Here is a 19,243-nt window from a genome sequence, read left to right as displayed (position 1 = left end):
TGTCTGCCCTGTCTCAGTTGGGGATTACAGTTAAAGCAAGATTTGTTGGGGCCCTGAGAAAAGGGATTTGCAATTTTCCACCCCTCGTGTGCACAGCTGTCTACAGCTCTTAGCCATCTCCTCCGTCCCTTCGCTTTCTCTTACTCTTCCCCTTTTTTTTTTACCCTGAACTTTTTTTCAATTTAAGTTCCCTTAATGTCACTGTGTTCAGCTACATTACATGCATACATTGTCCGCGTGCTTTGGAGGAGGTCATGGGGTTTATTGGAAGCCTGTTATTGGAAGCCTGTAGTTGAAACTACTCCAGTTTTTCGCAGCTTGTTGGTGTCCTGATTTGCTTTGCTTTGTTGTGAGTTTGTTTTTGTGGCATCAAATGAACTTTCTTGCTCTCCCTCTCTCCAGATATCCGCCACCCAGAGGAGCTATCTCTACTGCGTAAGCCCCGTGATCCCAAGAAGAAGAAGAAAAAGTTGGAGGAGGCGGAGGAGGATGATCTGGAGATGGAGGGTCCGCTGTTAACCCCTGGATCAGGTGAGCTGATGGATAGTAGCTCCTACATGAAGAGGAAGCACTTATGGATCCAAAGCACTTATTACTGTCTGTTCTCTAAAAAATATCAGCTAAATGTAAAAGGGAGAGGACGAATAGTCTTTGTTGAACAAAAAAAAGAAATAGACAAGTGACTAAAGTTTTGCTCCTCACATGTTAAACTTACAAGTTGAAAGAGGATCGGCTCGTGCAAACTGAAGTCTGTGCATTCAGGTTTTTAAGTTAAAGATCTACTTCGAAGTAATTATGGACTGTTGGGTTTTATTTTTGTATTTCATTGTGAAAAGTAATCATCTTGTTTCCCTCAAGCAGCAGGTTGAATAGCAGGTTTCACTGACTGCTGTGGAGCGTCTTCCTTTCTTTTTTGTGTCTGATTGCACTTGTGGTTCGAAAACCTCCAGATTGCTGCACCCTGCTTCTAGTGACCAAATATGAATGTGTGAGTTTGAGGCCTGCAGCCCCGGCTCCCGATTCCTTGGCAGGGAGGACGAAGAATGGTTGAGATTCCACACATAGTTGGTCACGCTGCCATTTTAAACCCAAACCAGGCTACACGACTGGAGTTAAACTAGCCCGCCTCCCTCCTTCCACCAGTGATGGGAGAGTTACAACCATGTGAGCAGGGAGGAGCAGAACAAAACAGGTTGTGCTGCTGTCACAGAGTTAGCATTAAGCATAACTGCTAACACTGTGAGACAGGGTGAATGGGACTCTTTGTGCTGTTTGAGTCTCTTCTGCCGTGGCCTCTGGTCTGTATGCTGGCCCCTTAGACTCAGCTCAGCATGCACGTATACAGTACACTCTCATGTGAGTGGAAAGGGGGCTCAATGATCTTTGTAATAAATCTCACAGTTCAAATAAACAAACTCTGCTGACATGCTTCACTGTGAAGCTAGCTGCAGATTTTGCATCTAAAGTACTTTCTCAAACACCAAAATAAAATGAGTGAAAATGCAAAAAGCCTCAGTTGTCCATTTTTATGGACAGCACATGGTGATCACACCCAGAGTTGCATCATTGCATTTTAGGAGTGTGCTAAGTTACGATACATTTTGTTTTCAGTGGACGACTGTGGTCACACTATTAGGTGGTGCAGAGAAACAGAGTTTCAGCAGGAATGTGCAGAATCTGTTTACTGTCACCACTCTCCCTGTGTATGTGTGTATGTGTGTGTGTTTGTGAGCACACACACATCCTGCATCCTCCCTGTCAGATCACATGCTACAGTCAGAGTTTATTTCATGGCCAAGTTGTAAGGCGTTATTCGGTCCCTTGTGGAGAAGTGTTGACCTCTTGGCTCAGGTCTCCTGATAGGAATCACAAGGCTTTGCAGAGAGGCAGTGATGCAGTCAGAGCCACAGCCTTCTCTTGTGCAGCCAGCTGCTTCTGTACACTCCACACCACCGTGGAGATGAAATAAAGGAGGGCTTACTGCAGCTCAACATGGTTTTACTGAGCAAAGAAAATTAGTGAAATACATTTTCTCAAATGTGAATTTTATCTGATTTTCTCACTCTCCTATGTTGGTAAACTGAATATATTCGGATTTAGGATTGTTGCTCAGTCGAAACAAGACAAGAACACCTTTGACTTTAGGAACTTATGACAACCATTTTTACACCTTTCTGACATTTTATTGGCTAAATCATTAATTCATTTCTCAATATCGAAAATAGTTATTAGTTGCAGCATACATTTTCCCAGTTAGCTTAGCTTTACAGGGCCTTTTGGCTATGCCTCACTATCTCTTTATTAACTTGTTTCTAGTTGGCAATGCTGCTCAAACAAATGGAGAATAAGAAATAAATAAATTCTTTAAAGCTCAGATACAAATAGCACAAAGTACGTATACTGTTCTGTGAGGTCTACATTGGCCTCAGAAGCAAATGACATGGGTGGATGTTGAACACTACAGTCATAAGGAGTACGTGACCAACTATTTCTACTTAAAGACTGACAATCCTTTTCCTAAACCTCAACCTCTACCCTTCAGTGTCCCAGTTAGGAAACTCCATGTCCCCTGTCTGTCTGCACAGTCATGTCAAGGGCCACACAGACATGGTCATTTTGTTAGAAAAACCATGTTAGTAATCCTCAGCTGTCCTCATGACTTTGACTGATGTTGGCTATGATGCCGGTCCGTCGAGTCCCTCTGGGCCCACCGCATCTTGACGTGCCTGTTGTATCTAATTATCTTTCCTGTCAGCGTGGAGAAGGGCATATCCCAGACAGCCAGTATTTTCTATTTGTGCTGCAGTTTATACATGCAGGGCTGGGTCACGTTGACCAACGCCTTGCCTGTGTTTTCAATCAGTCATGCTGTGTTGGATGGCTATGAATGGGTGGATGGAAACGGCAGAACCTCACTAGTCATTCCAGGGTGATCTCCCTCTGTGAAAGAGGGTAAACTGAGTCATCATCCACTTTGAGGCTAGCAATTGGCATTGCCCGTGGAAATGCCACAGATCTCCCCATTCTTGTATTCCTCTACTTTTTTGTCTTTTCTGTTTCCTCCTGTCCTTGTAGAGTTTTCAGCATCTTAAATCTGTCCACTTGACATTGTTTGTTCCCATTCCGCTTCTTCCCTCCACCTCCTTTCCTGTCTTTCCTTCTCTTACTCTTTCTCTTTTCATCCTAGCCTCTGAGATAATATACATCGGACCTGTCAAAGGTAAGCTTTCCTCTTCCTCTGTCCTTTACTCTTCAGCACTGCTTCCTCACCCTCGCCTCCCCCCTTCCTACCACAGCTGGAGTGTTGAGGTCACATGTCATCTGTAACGTTTGGGACCAGCAGCCGAGTCACCTGACTGCCCCACCAGAGGAAGTCAGCTGATTCGGGTGGTCACATGATAAAAGCTTTGCCTCCCATTAGAAATTAGATCAAAGCTCACTTTTTCTTACAGCTGCTCCAGGCCTGCTCACTGTGCCTGTGGACTGTTTTGCAGGGTAGCTGATCACTTTTTGTGAAAGTGGTGGTTTCTGGGATGGTCATAAGAAAATTATCATCAGATGTTTTTGTGCATTTGCTAATAATTCTTATCTGTCCATTATCCTACACACAACCCTGACTCCAAAAAGGCTTTGACAAATAAAACAGGAGGGGATAATTTGCTTATTCTGAGTTTGATGTTAGCAACACCTTTAAAACAAGTTGGGACAGGAGCAACTAAAGACCGGGAAAGTTATGGAATGCTCCAAAAACACCTGTTTGGAACATTCCACAGGTAAACAGGTTCATTGGTAACAGGTGATAGTATCATGATTGGGTATGAAAGGGGCATCCTCGAAAGGCTCAGTCATTCACAAGCGAGGATGGAGCGAGGTTCACCACTGATTGTATAAAGGATATTGCCATATAGACTCTGGAACACTTTATAAAACTGCTGTCAGTAAACACAGTTTGTTTGCAAATGATCGTATTCTGTTTTTATTTATGTTTTACGCAGCGTCCCAGCTTTTTTTTTGGAGTCAGGGTTGTACATTCCACAACAATCAAATCCACAAGAAACATTTTCATTTATTGACAACCCTCGCATGGTTTACTTCTAGTCTTAACAGCCCATGGTGGTCCAGTTTCATCCATCTAAGCCCTCTAGTGTGGGAGCATTAGGGAGTCAAGTAATGTTAACATTCTTTGGGCCTTTTTGCCTGTATTGGAGAGTCCATAAACAGGATGGAAGGAGGCCTGGTTGTTTTTAATGGGCTGCCAGCTTTCTCCTTATACACGGAATCTCTGGATATTTGGGATTCCTCAAGAGACCCTATGGGAGATGGGAGTACTCTCCCTGACCTGATGAACTCAGCATTAGGGAAAAACCTTGAAAGAACCACTGAATAGCACCCTCCCCCACAAGGGGATGGGTGGCCATAGGCTGCACCCTGTTCTCATGACCTCAGCTCGCAAACACAAACACACACGTGCACACTCACAAACACAAACCAAGCCAACTTCCTGATTTCAGAAGGGATTTAGTGGTTTAGCCAGTGTTGCTTCTTGACCTAGGCCCTACAGAGGGAGAGAGGGAATGGGGGTGTATGGGGCCAAAAATACTCCCACAAGGCCAGCCAACAGGAAATGCAAACAGCTTCACTTTGGTGACTTGCTTATGTTTGCCGCCACGATTCAGACTAATTCAAAAACGAATGGAAAAACCAAAGGAAAATATACAGATATATTAACATTTGAATTATTAAGACCCACTTATTCAATAAATATTTGGTTTAAAAATTATGTGGCAGTTTTTTCCAAAGGTGCATGTTTTTGTGATAATCCTCCTCCCATATCTTAGCGCTCCCTCTCTCCTCTCTGTGGTGAACTGTGCAGTAGTTTGCCGTGTGCAGTGCATTCCTGCAGGTTTTGTGACTGTGAACAAGTGGGTGACCTTGATCATGTTCTGCAACATCTGCATGCTGATCCACATCAGTCCCGCCATCAGCGGGAGGACATTGTTGAAGCCACTCATCTGCAAAGTGTGGGCTGGTAGTCACGTGGTGTTGTTGACCGCTAGCTGGCCTGGCTAGGCTGCAAGTGTGTGTGCTTTTTGAAAAGTGTTCACCCCTTTTTCCCCTGATGCTGTTTTTATGTATAAAATTTGTGAATGCTTTGAAATGGGAGCATTAGATTTTCTGTGTGTCACTGTGAGACAACATATATAAAAAATATCTATGTTATATTGCTCCTTAAATTCATATGATACTTTTCCTCTTGGACCTCATTGCTCTATAAGGGACTAACTGGCGGTTGTTTGTTTTCAGGGAGCATCTACTCCAGTCCAGGCTTGTACAGTAAAACTATGACCCCCACCTATGACTCCAGAGATGGCAGCCCGCTGTCGCCCACCTCTGCCTGGTTTGGGGACAGCCCCCTCTCTGAGGGCAATCCCAGCATCCTCGCTGTCAGCCAGCCAATCTCCTCACCAGACATCCTGGTCAAACTTTACAAGCCCCAGTCCCTTCTGGATAAAGCCAAAATCAACCAGGGGTGAGATGAGCTGATTGCTCGTAGTCCCAAATTCTATGGTGTGGTTGTAGTAAGCTAAGCGGCTGCAAAGAGATTGCTTCTGAAGACGTGAAATTCATTGTCTGTGTTCAGGTGGTTGGACTCATCCCGGTCTCTGATGGAACAGGATGTAAAGGAGAATGAGGTGCTGCTGCTGAGGTTCAAATACCACAGTTTCTTTGACCTCAACCCTAAGGTACGTCCCATATTCAGTGCGATACTCTTTCCCCACATTTGTTGAGGACCTGGTGTGCCAGAAAGCAACTTTTCATTTTATCTGGAGGTCATGATGCTATTGAACGCATAAGACTTGTGGTCAGCCTTTCACTCAAATCTAGTTGTGGCCTGTGTGTACCAGAGAGCATGCGTCTGTGTGAATCCACTGTTTGTTTGTTTGCATGTTAACATCTGGCAAACCTCTCCACAGTATGATGCCATCCGAGTGAACCAGCTCTATGAACAGTCCAAGTGGGCCATCCTGCTGGAGGAAATTGAGTGCACGGAGGAGGAAATGATGATGTTTGCTGCCCTGCAGGTAAAGAGAGAGAGAGAGAGAGTGAGAGTGAGAGTGAGAGTGAGAGTGAGAGTGAGAGTGAGAGTGAGTGTGAGTGTGTGTGTGTGTGTGTGTGTGTGTGTGTGTGTGTGTGTGTGTGTGTGTGTGTGTGTGTGTGTGTGTGTGTGTGTCTGCTCTCAATTTTCCTGTTTCAGCATTGTCTTGCCAGAGTCTGAAATTTGAAGACCTGCAGTCCTCTTTTCATTGGGCAATGGGCACATTGCCTTTTCAACCGCAAGCTAATGAATTGGATGGGCTTCCAGCCCAGATCTGAGCCATATGGCTGCCAGTCCTGCTGCAGCATGCATACTAAAACCTGGCCTTTGTACACTGATGTAGAATGAGAGTTAACAGGGGCATTATCACTCATATTCCCACTGGGCTTCTCAATGTGCTTCAGTCTCAATCACTTACCTTTATTTTAGACTCAGTTCACAGAAAAAAGGGAGTCTTTAGACTTTTGAATAAAAAATAATGTAATGAATTGCAATTAACTTGAATAACATTAATGCACTTTACTGTTTAACTACATGAGCTAAGTGTCACTTAGGCCTAGAAACTGAGTCATCAAAGACATAAAACATGATGATCAAACATTATATTTTAATTTTCAGAAATGTTTATTATGATGTATAGCAACCTGTTGAAATTCCCAGCGTTGTATTCTCTCATGTTTGTACGCTGGACCACTTTGTACCTTCGTTTGTATGATATCCTTGATGGAGAAAACACGGATGGACTTGTGGAAATTGATAATAAATAGCGAGTCTGTCAAGGATGTCCTCTGAGAGAACTGCTGTGCACTAGCAAGAGCTCACCACTTCAGCAAACTCTCAGAAGAACAACCACATCGTCAGACGCAAGACTCAAGTTCATTGAAGGCTTTGTGGCTGTATGTGCCGAGGCAGGTGGTCAGGAAGAGCATTGCCCGAACATGAGAGCAGCTTCCTTCAGACCTACTTATGGAAAAAAAAGTGAAACAAAATCTGGAAGAAAAAAAAGGGTCCTATATTAAACCGAGTAATTCTGTACTGTAGCCACTCATACAGAGCTGATCTGGCGTGAACCTCAGAGCCACTGGCAGCATCAGACGCACAAGTCTTCTCATTTGAGAAAAGTTTAAAGGGGAGGAGAAATAGGAAGCAGTGGAAGTGATATACAGATGTCACGCCCTTTAGCCCCCTCAGGTAGCCCCCATAGTCTGGGGGTGGTACCCCTTCTATTTCTGACCCTCATAAACCGTGGGCGCCAAGACCTGAGGACGCCACCCTGTCCTCACCCCCGAGGTAATTATAGAGCATCTTGGGCCACAGCACCCGGTGCCTCAGTCGGGACCACCCACCCCCCAGTGAGACACTGCCTCATAGACCTGCTCACATTCCTCTAAAAGCCCTTTTACACTCTGAGGTGTTAGGTGTGTTTCATCAGACCAGTTATAATTACACTTAACTGGTTTCTTGTTACTGTTCCTGAGAGAGATGCTAATCTGAGTTGGGTGTTTATACTGGTGGCTACTCTGTCACTACCTGTCTGTTAGCACTTTGGTAGCTACTTCTAGTTTCAGCTGGGTGTAGTATGAGCTCAGGGGTGGTGTCACTGTTGAGAGTGGATACACAGGATCTAAATAAAGAGCGATGATTGTCCACATCCAGTATGTTGCTGGCTTATGTTGGCATGCATCACCTGGACGTTTTACTTTGGCAGCACATAGAAATGAGGTAATCGGGAGTCGCGAAAAGCGACCGCTCTCAGGGGCACAGGTTGTACTTTATACCACAGCAGATAAACACATGTGCTCAGCCATACATAAACACAAACAGGAAATAAGCCCCCCAGTGTTGCAGTTGTTAAAAGGAATGGAAGGGGTGGAGGAATGGAGTTATGGCGAGCCCTTTGTCCTATATTCTGTAACCTTAGCTGGCTAAAGCTTCACACGTCCGTCTCAAACTCTGCCTCTGTATCTCTCACTCTCTCAACAGCTGTTCATTCATATATTGGTGGGGGGTTGGCAATGGGTTGACATTATAAATACCATTTGTCAACAAGTTGTATTTAGTGTCTGTGACTCACACTAAGAGGAAAACACAGCCAGGTTTTCAGTAATGGCCCCATCCTGATCAGCTGGTGTTTTACAAGAAGGCACCCTCTGTTAGCTCGTCCTATTGGCCTAGTCTCACATATGTTACCAGTAAAAATCATTTTCAGTCTGTAACAGTTCAAGGACATGCTGAGAACACATTGTCCAAAAACGTACCACTTATTTCCCTCACTTCATCCTCTCCTCAACCTGAAACTAGTCTCCCCATCCTCATCTCCCTCAAAGATAAAAGTCATTGTTTCATGATCGGTAAACGCAAGTGTTTGGCAGCACTTGCTGACATAAATTCCAACACATTTTAAAGTATTTATGTGGCAATTATCACAGACCAATTCACTTTTATAAGACAAAGTTGGAGGGTTTATGCACCGGTAGCACACATAGCAGAAACTTTATAGAAATCAGCAAAACTGTTGACAAAGGTGTTTGGAACAACTAACATTTTCCAGGAAAAGGTTTATGTCTAACTTGCTTTGTTAATCAATTTCTGGGACTGACTGTTTGTCACCTGGAAGGCCTCAACGAATCTGGCGGATAGAAGCCTTCTGTAGCTGGATGATTGTTGGTTTTAACAGTGCTCCAAAATATTTCATTAACTGGAACTGTTTCTTTCTTTCTTCACCTCAGTACCACATCAACAAGCTGTCAATCATGTCTTCAGACAACCACATGAATAACAGCGAGAAGGAGGTGGATGAGGTGGATGCAGCTCTGTCAGACCTGGAGATTACTTTGGAGGGAGGGAAGACGTCCAACACACTGGTATGCCAACACCGCCACAGCTTCACTTTCACTTATTATGTGAATTTGTTTTCTCAATCGTAGCGGCTTGGCAGTGTGTTTGGTCCTTTGTTTCTCTCCTGTTTTTCTGATGACGTCTCCTTTCATCAGCGGTATTTAACCGACGTGGAAACCCACATAGACACTGTACACTGACCCAGGGGAGAGGAAATCACAATGAATTTCACTGGAAGTGCAAAATTTCACATTGTTATTTATGAGGCCCTGCATCTGACAAAAGACCGGGGCTGTGAGATATTTGACACTTAAACAAACCCGACACAGGCTGCATGTTACGTTGAATATGTGTGTCCATTATTTCAGCTGCCCCGCCTTGAGAACCTGTTAGGTTTATACAGCTTATCAGAGGAAACTGAGCTTTGAGATATTGCATAAGAAGTGTTGTCTTTAGCAGACTCTACTGAGCACTGACATTGAAATGTACCAAGTTGAACTGGAGGTCATTGTTTCAGTTATGTTTAACTATGTTCTTATACTTTTTTCAATTAAAATCTCCCAAGTTTATACTAACAATGGCTTTCTCCCCTTCCTCCTAGGGTGACATCACATCTATTCCTGAGCTAGCAGACTATGTCAAAGTCTTCAAGTAAGTATGCATCGAGAGCCACCTGATCCCACGAGACCACATGTACTTTCACTGTTATCAGGAACAACTGTGCAAGAGTACGTGTAAAGATTGCATTCGTCCAAAAGATGCTGAGTCTGTCAAGGCACCAAGAAATAAAAACTGGCTAGATGAGCGAGCTGTTGTCTGGTTTGCATCAGTGTAATAGGCTGCATTGTTTGCCAAAGGACATTTGCAGGCTGAGCTTTCAGTTTAGCTTTTCGAAGTGACTGCAGTTGGACCAAGCTTGTTTTCAACCATATTCATTTTTGGCTTCAAACCATTGCTGACAGACAGGTGGCCCCTGGGTTGGTTGTCTCATAAAAGGTAGAAACCATAGGGGTGGGGGGATTATATCAAGAGGCTTTTCCTCTTTAATGGTTTTCCATTAATGCTCACATCCAGTGCTGGCTCATTTCCTATTCACCTCGCTGACTTTGCACTTGAGAGGCTCTCCCTTTCTTTCTCCCTCTCTCCTTTGTACTCACTTGTAATGTCCCCTCATCCACTCTCCCTCTTGACCACAAATGAAGAAAATGCTTCTTTGTCGTTGTTGTTTTGTTTTTTTTTCCCATCTGAAGTCTGACATGTCTCCCTCTGTCTATTGTCTATTTTCTAGACCCAAGAAACTGACACTGAAGGGCTATAAGCAGTATTGGTGCACATTCAAGGATATCACTATTTCCTGTTACAAGAGTAAAGAGGAGGCACATGGGACACCTGCTCACCAAATGAATCTTAGAGGTGCAAGCACACAGAAGATGTCATTTCATGTCCATGCAAGAATTTGAATGCTTTATTTATTTTTGTGTTGCAAGTAGGACCATTTTTGATGGTGCATTTAAAAATGAGCATGAACTTTGACCTCTTCTTCCGCTCTGCACTTTGGCTTCCATGTGTAGGTTGTGAGGTAACTCCAGATGTTAACATCTCGGGTCAGAAATTCAACATCAAGTTGCTAATCCCCGTCGCTGATGGCATGAATGAGATCTGGCTTCGGTGTGACACGGTAGGTTTTAGTGCGCCATTTACAATCGGTTCTTGTTCTTTTTGGCAGGTTTTTAAATGCCAGTGTTTGACTTTCTTCTCCAGGAGAAACAGTACGCCCACTGGATGGCTGCCTGTCGCTTGGCCTCCAAAGGCAAGACCATGGCAGACAGCTCTTACAACCTGGAGGTGCAGAACATTCTGTCCTTCCTCAAGATGCAACACATGAACCCTGACCCTCAGTTCATTGAGCCAATCACCACTGATATCAACCCGGAGTGCCTGGTGTCCCCGCGCTATCTGAAGAAGTATAAGAACAAGCAGGTAAGCCCTGCAGGCTGTCTATTCTGTTTGGAGCTTAAAATACTACCTCTGAAGGCTCTGTAGGCTGTAGTTACAGCATGGAGGGTAAAGAGTGTAGTTACAAAGAGACAGAATAAGGAAGGTAACTATCTGGTCTAACGTGTGTTTTGTGGGAGGTTGTTTACTTGTTTGATGAGTTGCTTGTGGAGTTAGACAGAGCAGTGTCTGATGCTTACCAGATGGGCGCCTCCTGGCATCAGGCTTGTCTTGCATTGGAATGTAGCCTTCCTCTACTCCCCCTCCTTCACTCTCTTCCTCTCCCCTCCATTCCTCCCCCCACACCCATCTCTCTTCAAGGGGAAACCAGGACAGCAGACGTCCAAACCGCTCAACATGCATACAGTGATGTTGCTTATGTCAGACTGTCATGGATACTTCCTCTCCTCTTGGCTTTTGTGCTTGTAGACAAAAGAGTGGAGATCTCAGTCGCTGAACTTCTCAGCCAATCTGGGGGCACTGGCGAGAAATCAGAATGCATTTGTCTAAACAGCATTATGGAGCAACAGTAGCACATCATCAGCAAACATCTTAAAAGCAAGGTGTACAATTTAAGCTTTCAGGATGAATAAACTTTCTTGCAAGCATCAGAAAGAGTCTCCAATGTGTCCAGCAGGTTTGCATGTAAGCAACAGGCTGGTGTGTGTACAGTGGAACAGCTGAGTACACGGCTGCCATAGCCGTGTTAGTTGGGGACAGGTTGGGGGGGGTTGCTTCCCCATAGCTTACTCACTCAATCTGGCTTTGTTTAAGTTGTAGTAGAAAAGTGGAATGTTGCTAGGGTGTTGGATGGATGTTGTGACGGTGTTGGTACAGTAAGTGGTGACTCACAAGTGGTCAGAGGCATATCCTGAAATGTACTGGATGTCGAGAGAGAGAGAGAGAGAGAGAGAGAGAGAGAGAGAGAGAGAGAGAGAGAGAGAGAGAGAGAGAGAGAGAGAGAGAGAGAGAGAGAGAGAGAGAGGAGAGAGAGAGAGAGAGAGAGAGAGAGAGAGAGAGAGAGAGAGAGAGAGAGAGAGAGAGAGAGATTCAGATCCTGTTAATGGGTGTCAGCATGGCTGGTTGAGTCAGTTCTTCTGGTGGCCCATTATACAAACCATCCTTGTTCATCGCTTCTCTGATACTCTTTTAACACAGGAAATGTGAGTGTGAAGTGGTTCCTCTGAACACGTGATTTACTCATTCATGTGGAACTGCTGTCACAGGTTAATCTGGAATTAGAATTAACCCAATATTACAGAAGCACTGAATAGAGTTTCAGTTCTCTCTTCCTCTGGATGCCTCACTTTCTCCCATTTAAGATCATGAGGAAATCCCTTAAATATAGTCTGTTACATGAAATTAATTCACCATCACTAATAGAAAACCTTTTTCGCCAAACCTGAGGAGTGATCAATCCATGTTCAAGCAAAGAAAGGATCAAAATCCGGACCCCATGATGCTCAGTTGAGACCAAACCAACCTGTGGGTTCAGTGTGTCTAAAACAGAGCAGTGTTTGGATCTCTATATCGTTCTCTTTGCCATAGAAGGTTTCTTTCATTTTTTAATTTCCTGGAAAGCTGAAGCATGATACTGAAAATGATACTGAAATATGAGAGTTTAATATATTCCACACTAACAGACTGTGACTCAGCTGGTCAGTGATATTTTATCAGCTCATTTTAATTGCATTTGCTAGCACTGCAGAACTACAGCTCCCATAAACCATGTGGTTGCTATCGAAACCTCATGGGAGCTGCAGTTATTGAATCTTAACATGATCGTGGTTGTTTTATCACAGTTAAAATCATGGAGCTGTTCAGATGTCATGGTGAAGAACTGCCCAGAAAGACAAATGGAAAGAACACCCTGTGTGACATAATACACGCCTGAAATAGAGGCTAGCTTGAACAGTGGGCAGGACGTTTTAGGAGTAGTAGCCTGGCAGGGAGTGTGTCTGTCTGGGGCTGTGGTTCTTCCTGGTCCGGCTCCAGTCTCACTCACAATCCCAGTCTGATAGGGGGTCCCTCAGGCACAACATGAAAGAGTAGTGACATTATGTACAGTATGTGTACGTACCCACACACTCGTGTAGTGGGCGGCGGCGTCAGGAAATGAGCCGTGCCTGGGAATGCTGCGCGGGAAAACTGTCTGGGAAAAGCCCGTTAGCTCACAGTCAACTATGACCCCTCCCCATCTCCCTTAAAGTGGACTTCCTGTTGCGAGACTGGTCCGAGGAGGCTTCCGTGCTGCAGCTCCCAGCGGACACACACACAGGAAGATTAGTTGGATCAGTGTGGACTCTCGTCAAATATATACATCCACATCAGAGAAAACAAACATTCAAGGCACAGTAAAAAGAAAAAAAAACTGGAGCAGGAGACGTGCTTACGTGTTGGTGCTGCTTGGTACACACCGCCATCTTGTGGATGAAGGGGGAATTACAAAGAAACTGTGTGATTATTTTAGCTCATTGTGAAAGCCTGTTTAGAACAAACAGACATTATCTGCACCTGTAATGTATAGCTCCAGTGCCCGCTTCCTTAATGTGAAACCATGCAAATGTTGCGTTACCTCCCTCTTTTCTCTTTTAAATTACTGTGTCTGACTGCTGCTGTGCTCTCTCTCTCCCTCTTGTGGCTGAATACTGCATGACCCCTCGACTCCAAAGCCCCTCTTTGTAAAAATTACGGCCTCCTACTTTGTTGTTTTGGATCTTTCCTCCCCTGACATTGATCTTACTTGCTTGTTCTCTTTGTCCAATCTTTATTTTCTCTCTTCTTGTATGCATCTCCTTCATTCCTCTGTGTCCTTCTCCCATTCCCACCTCCCATCTTCAGCCAGGCTATATCAGGGACTTGGTAAGTCGTGCTACGTGTCCACTGAGTGCCTTTTAAACCCTAGATACATGTATGTGCATGATTTTACAAACTCTGAACACTCATTGTGTCTGGGTCGCCTCACCTAACCAACAGTAGTGCAGCTGTCCTGCCATAGAGACTGATAGTCACAGTAGAGTAGATCCTTCTTGGTAGTTTGTGTTACTTCTCATTAGCTCTAATGTTTTCAGGGTGCCTTAAGATGGGCAAATACATAATTCTGTTTCTACAACATTTGGACATCTGCGTTGTTTGTATTTTTCTTTACATCATCTATAGCGACAAGCAGTGATAGGACAAATACAATCTGGGATATTCAGTAAAATAAATGTACCATGCAGGTGTTTTTGCATGTTTTAGCCCATTTAACACAAGCTCCATATATTTAACAATGCTGCCACCATTTCTCAAAACAAACCATAGGTTTTTAGATTGAGGGAAGCTTTAATGAGTTTTCGGGTAATGTCTTTTACTTTTCTGTCTGTATAATATGAAAAGCAGAGGCTAGAAACATGCTGAAAGTAAGTGATCCATCACTAAAGCTTGTTTATGCTTTTTAGTTATCATTACACGGTTGAGCGGGGGATGCTATATTTATTTTTGTGACAATAAGTTGCTTCTGCACTGCAACGAAATGAACAACTTCGCAGCTCAAGAATGCAATGCTAATCAGATGTAATATGTTGGAGGTTTGCAAAGTGAAGATCTCTGTGATGGATTACTTCTTTCAGAAAGAAGTCTCTTGTTATTCTCATACGGCGCTCACATGAACTGAAGCCAGCGGTGACCTGCAGGCTCAAGGAGGCACTCTTAGTCATCCTTTAGAAATTGGTCATCTGTAATTATACAGACAGAGATGTCAGGATCCTCATCTTACACTTCTTCCAAAGTTTAATTAGATGTTAAAATGTTGGGCTGCGGCCCAAAAAAGTGTCAAGTGTCAGGGTGGGAATACACACATGCATGCACGCTCTCACAGACTGGAGGCTTCCCTTGGCTCATTAACCGTAGTCTGGCTCCCAGGGGCCTCATAGGTTTATATTTGTTTGTGCTGTGTGTTGTAGACTTTTACTGTGACATCTCTCTGGCTATTGGCTGACTGTGTGTGCTGATGGCTTTATGGAGCTAGCCACAGCTTGTTTACGCATTGTGTGTGTGTGTGTGTGTGTGTGTGTGTGTGTGTGTGTGTGTGTGTGTGTGTGCGTGTGTGCGTGTGTGCGTGTGTGTGTGTGCGTGTGTGTGTGCGTGTGTGTGGATCAGGGTGTTTCAACGTGGTGACAGGATGCATTTGTTTACAGCTGGGAGTGTGTCAGTGTTTGTCGTGGAGTACTGTGTGTAATGTTCGCACATGTTTGTTTGTCAGATTTCAGCCCGGATCCTCGAAGCCCACCAGAATGTGGCCCAGATGAGTCTCATCGAGGCCAAGATGCGCTTCATCCAGGCGTGGCAGTCCCTGCCTGAGTTTGGAATCACTCATTTCCTCGCCAAGTAAGTTTTGTCACAGCTGAAAAAAAGTTGCTGATGTGTCTTTGTGCTTCTATCTCTGTCACCCACTCTCTGTTTTATGTGCTCACAGGGACTCATATTGTCATCTGATCTACACGCTTTTCATTTCACTGTGGATTCTCCTCTTCTTCCTCTCTGCAGGTTCCAGGGTGGGAAGCGGGAGGAGCTGATCGGAATCACTTACAACCGTTTGATCCGGATGGATGCTGGCACTGGAGATGCTATCAAGACCTGGCGCTTCAGCAACATGAAACAGTGGAACGTCAACTGGGAGATCAAGATGGTAGGAAACCCACTGAGTGGGTTTTCTTTAAATTTTCTAAATTAATATTTCTAGAGCTGACGTAACGACTTGGTTAGAGGGACGCTCCACTCCACAGATTGTGAGTCATACTACTGTATATGTGAATAAAGTTATATAAAGCCTTTTGTGGCTTCAGAGTCGAGCTACGTGAAATCTGACAAATTAAGTGATGTCACTTGAGTCAGCAGAAGTCAGCCCACCTGACCTCTTTAGCCCGCCCCTCATCTCTGCTTAAGGCTAGCAGCTCGAGGCTACATTAGCCGTTACTTGCATAGCACACCAGAATCTCCAACCGGACTGTCAGCGGCCAGGCATTGTGGGCAATGTAGGCACCGGGTGTTGACAAGGAAGATCTGTGGAATAAAAAAAGATGATATCTCTGGTCCTGGTGCATTGATGTTGACACTCTGCAGCACTAGCAAGCCTTTGACAACACTTTGATTTAGCTTTAATAACCAAAATATTGCTCAATGGAGGTACAAGGAAAAAAATATGAATAACCATGTGGAAGGGCAGCAATAGACTCTGTCTCATATGTTTTGTTCTCAGGGCACTATCAGAAGTAATTTTGTGAAAGGTGGGGCATCAGTCATAACTAATCTGCAGCTTTGATCATCATACAGTCTGCTACATGTCACCAAGAAACATGATTACATGTTGCTGGTTTTCACTGAAGCACGCCTGATGTCTTTGCTCCGTATGCTCAGGTGACGGTGGAGTTTGCAGACGAGCCCAGTCTGTCGTTCGTCTGTGCCGAGGTGGACTGTAAGGTGGTCCACGAGTTCATCGGTGGCTACATCTTCCTGTCCACACGTGCCAAGGACCAGAACGAGTCTCTAGATGAGGAGATGTTCTATAAGCTGACCAGCGGCTGGGTCTGAGCTGCCCCCGAACCGCAGAGGGTCAACGATTGTAGGTCAGGGGCCAGGAGGGGAGTGGCTAGGCTGGGCTGGGCTGGGCTAGGGTGGGGTGGGCGGTGGAACCACAGCATATGGGGTTTATTTCATTCTACTATTTCTCAAGTGTTTTTAATTGTTTGGAGCTGTGCTGAAGAGTCCAGAACAGCACTACTATTGCCACGGCTGACACCGTTTTTATTGTTCTAGTTTGTTTTTTTGCATTAACGCTGACAAGGTCATTTGTTACAACACTAGTATTGTGGTGAACGCAGTCCAGATGAACTTATGAACCCCTGTGGTTGAGCCTTACACAAACCTGAACCGGGAAGCTTCTCTGTTTCCCTACGACGACCACCTGCCTCCTCTCCTCCTGGACTGATGGCCATCAACTTACGTCCATGACAACCCTTTAAAACCAATCAAACAGCAGATTTAATCCCAAAGAATCTTCTTCTTCTTTCTTTTGCTGTCTTTTTTTTTTTTTCCCTCTTCTTGAACTGGACTAAAGGAGCAGACATCAAACGCTCATTAAAACATATTGTAGCTGTGGTGCCACAGATGCCTCGAATTATATCATATTATTTATCCTAAAAAAATGGATTTTATCATGGAGTCCAATCAAAAGAGGGCGTCTGTAAACAGCAGTGGTCACTACACATCCATCCTGTCCGCTCTATGAAGGGTCAAATCTCTGAAGTCACATGTAAGCACTTCTGCAGTATACAGTCCTGTTTATGAATAAGCTGTTGTTGAGTTCCTTTGCTTTTGACGTCTGTCGTCTTCGTTTCAGAGCTTGTCCAGAGTGATGGTCTCCCCTGAGTCTCCTCATTGTATTAGCTGACAGGTGTGACATTGAAGAGCCTGAGTTTAGTTTTGTATGTAATAGACTGAGAGTCTGAAAACACACTACAGTGTGATGAGTGTCCTGCGGGTTTGAAAATCTTTTCCAACTGTCCTCTCTGCAGAAATGTCCATCTTAAAAAGTCAGTAATTCAGTCTATAGAAAGTCTGTTTTCCCAACGTTGAAAGCGTATGCGGTGCATCCATATTTTGCCAAACGCGCCTGTTTGTGGCTGCTGCTGCGACCACAGTCGCTAAATCTCAGCAGCATGTTTGAAAGTGCATCCAGAGATCTGAAACCCCGGACATCTTGTCGCCAAACGCATGCACGCTACGCAACAGGAGGGCTCATGACGCCATCGTTCCACCTTTAATGCCATTCTGTTTCTCACACCATATAGTATTATTATTCTAAGTTTTATCATTACACACCAGCAAGAGGTCACCGAGTTTGAAGAATGAATATGCAACTTTTTTTTTCTTCTGTCCTCAGTATGAAGGAGCAGTAAATGAAGTATTATTTTTTTTTTGTAACTAATGTAAAAACACAAACGTTTTATAGAATTGTACAGTTGTTTTTTTCTGCTTTTTGGGGAAAGGGGGGGGGAAGCCATCTGTCAACATGTGTAGTATTCAGAATTGTGCCTGCTTATGTTGTGGTCTTACTGAGTTTTCAGATGAAGATATATATGAATATATATGAAGATAACACTAGTCTCAAACTCCAGGTTTGATTAAGATATTTGTCGAGTACATATTATAATTTTTTTAAATACAGATACGTATGACTTCTCAATGTGCTCTTTTTTTCTTGCATTATATTGATTTTCTTCTTCTACCACTTGTGGATCACAGCGTCCATCGGCGGCCCTTAATTTTGTGTTTTTAGCTCAGTCTTTAGCCTTTTTAAAATACTTCACTTATTTGTCTGGTTTTGTCACAGCTGAAGTGTGCCGTTTAATAATGTCCGTATGAAGGAGACCCACATTGTTTAGACCCTGGAGTTTGAGACAAATCAGCAAAAGTGAACAGAGGTAAGAGAAAAGCAAGCCTAGTCTGTGTTTATTTTCTCTGATGTTGTTTTTGTTTGCCTCCAGTGTCGGGAGCAGCGGTGCATGTCCTGCTGCTCTGTTTTCTGACTGTAAAAAATGCATTTATTTTAAAAAAATAAAGTAATTTTTATTTAAAAACAGCATCTTCCGTCTCCCATTTGCGCTAACGCACAATGTCTTCCATCGTCAGCAAATCGCATGAAAGGATCCAAACCAAAAATGTGTAATAAATGTTCTAATATCCCAAAAAGCACTCATCCCATTCGTTCCCACCACAGAGACAAATATCCAGAAACAGGTCACAAATATATAGTTTTATTTTAAAATAACAATCTGTAATTTTGTAAAACAACTGGTCATTGTGGTTTCCAGCTAATGTTACTCAAACGGGAATAAAACTGGCTGAAATTAGACCCCAATAATTGCACATTTGGTGTGCTGGAGAGTATTCAAAGCAGTAAGAAGTATCTGAGATTGCCCATATTTACAGTAATGAAGGAACATATCACCCCAAGAAAGGCTGTGGCTCATTGATGCAGCTTTTTCTAATATTTTCAAAATCAATGGAGGTCTATGGCACAGAGGAATAATCTGTATCAGGCTTTGACTACTCAGGCTATAGTTGTTTGTAGGATCCATTTATTGCTGGATTAATGGGATTTGTTGACTGTAAGAACAGTAGAGAATATTCTCAAATGTGACCCTCTGTATTGGTCTTGAAGGCCTTTTTATTACAGAACACCAGAAACACACAGATTAGCCAAATGCTCCCCTGAGCTGCTTCAGCAGATTTACTGACAAATGGTGATACTGCAGTTCAGTACACAGAAAC

The 19,243-nt window shown here is 43.8% G+C and overlaps 1 protein-coding gene across 4 annotated transcripts in view; it reads left to right on the top strand.

Moving 5' to 3' along the window:
• fermt2 (FERM domain containing kindlin 2) overlaps nt 1–18,554 on the top strand; it is a 40,372-nt gene extending 21,818 nt beyond the window's left edge. Inside the window, exons 4-17 of one of the 4 annotated variants that reach the window (XM_070978713.1) lie at nt 403–531; nt 3,188–3,220; nt 5,305–5,530; nt 5,642–5,744; nt 5,976–6,083; nt 8,827–8,961; nt 9,537–9,586; nt 10,224–10,348; nt 10,507–10,613; nt 10,697–10,915; nt 13,772–13,792; nt 15,174–15,298; nt 15,458–15,599; nt 16,328–18,554. In XM_070978713.1, coding sequence (XP_070834814.1) covers nt 403–531; nt 3,188–3,220; nt 5,305–5,530; nt 5,642–5,744; nt 5,976–6,083; nt 8,827–8,961; nt 9,537–9,586; nt 10,224–10,348; nt 10,507–10,613; nt 10,697–10,915; nt 13,772–13,792; nt 15,174–15,298; nt 15,458–15,599; nt 16,328–16,501 — 1,697 coding nt within the window. In that variant the 3' untranslated portion in view covers nt 16,502–18,554. The remainder of the gene's footprint in view (nt 1–402; nt 532–3,187; nt 3,221–5,304; nt 5,531–5,641; nt 5,745–5,975; nt 6,084–8,826; nt 8,962–9,536; nt 9,587–10,223; nt 10,349–10,506; nt 10,614–10,696; nt 10,916–13,771; nt 13,793–15,173; nt 15,299–15,457; nt 15,600–16,327) is intronic. The other 3 variants (XM_070978715.1, XM_070978714.1, XM_070978716.1) reach the window with 3 other exon arrangements.
• Nucleotides 18,555–19,243: the final 689 nt, after the last annotated feature.

This window comes from Chaetodon trifascialis, chromosome 14, assembly GCF_039877785.1.
Source record: "Chaetodon trifascialis isolate fChaTrf1 chromosome 14, fChaTrf1.hap1, whole genome shotgun sequence".
NCBI classification, from domain to species: domain Eukaryota; kingdom Metazoa; phylum Chordata; class Actinopteri; order Chaetodontiformes; family Chaetodontidae; genus Chaetodon; species Chaetodon trifascialis.
Note: the sequence above shows the minus strand (reverse complement) of the source record. Positions and strands in the feature narration are given on the sequence as shown.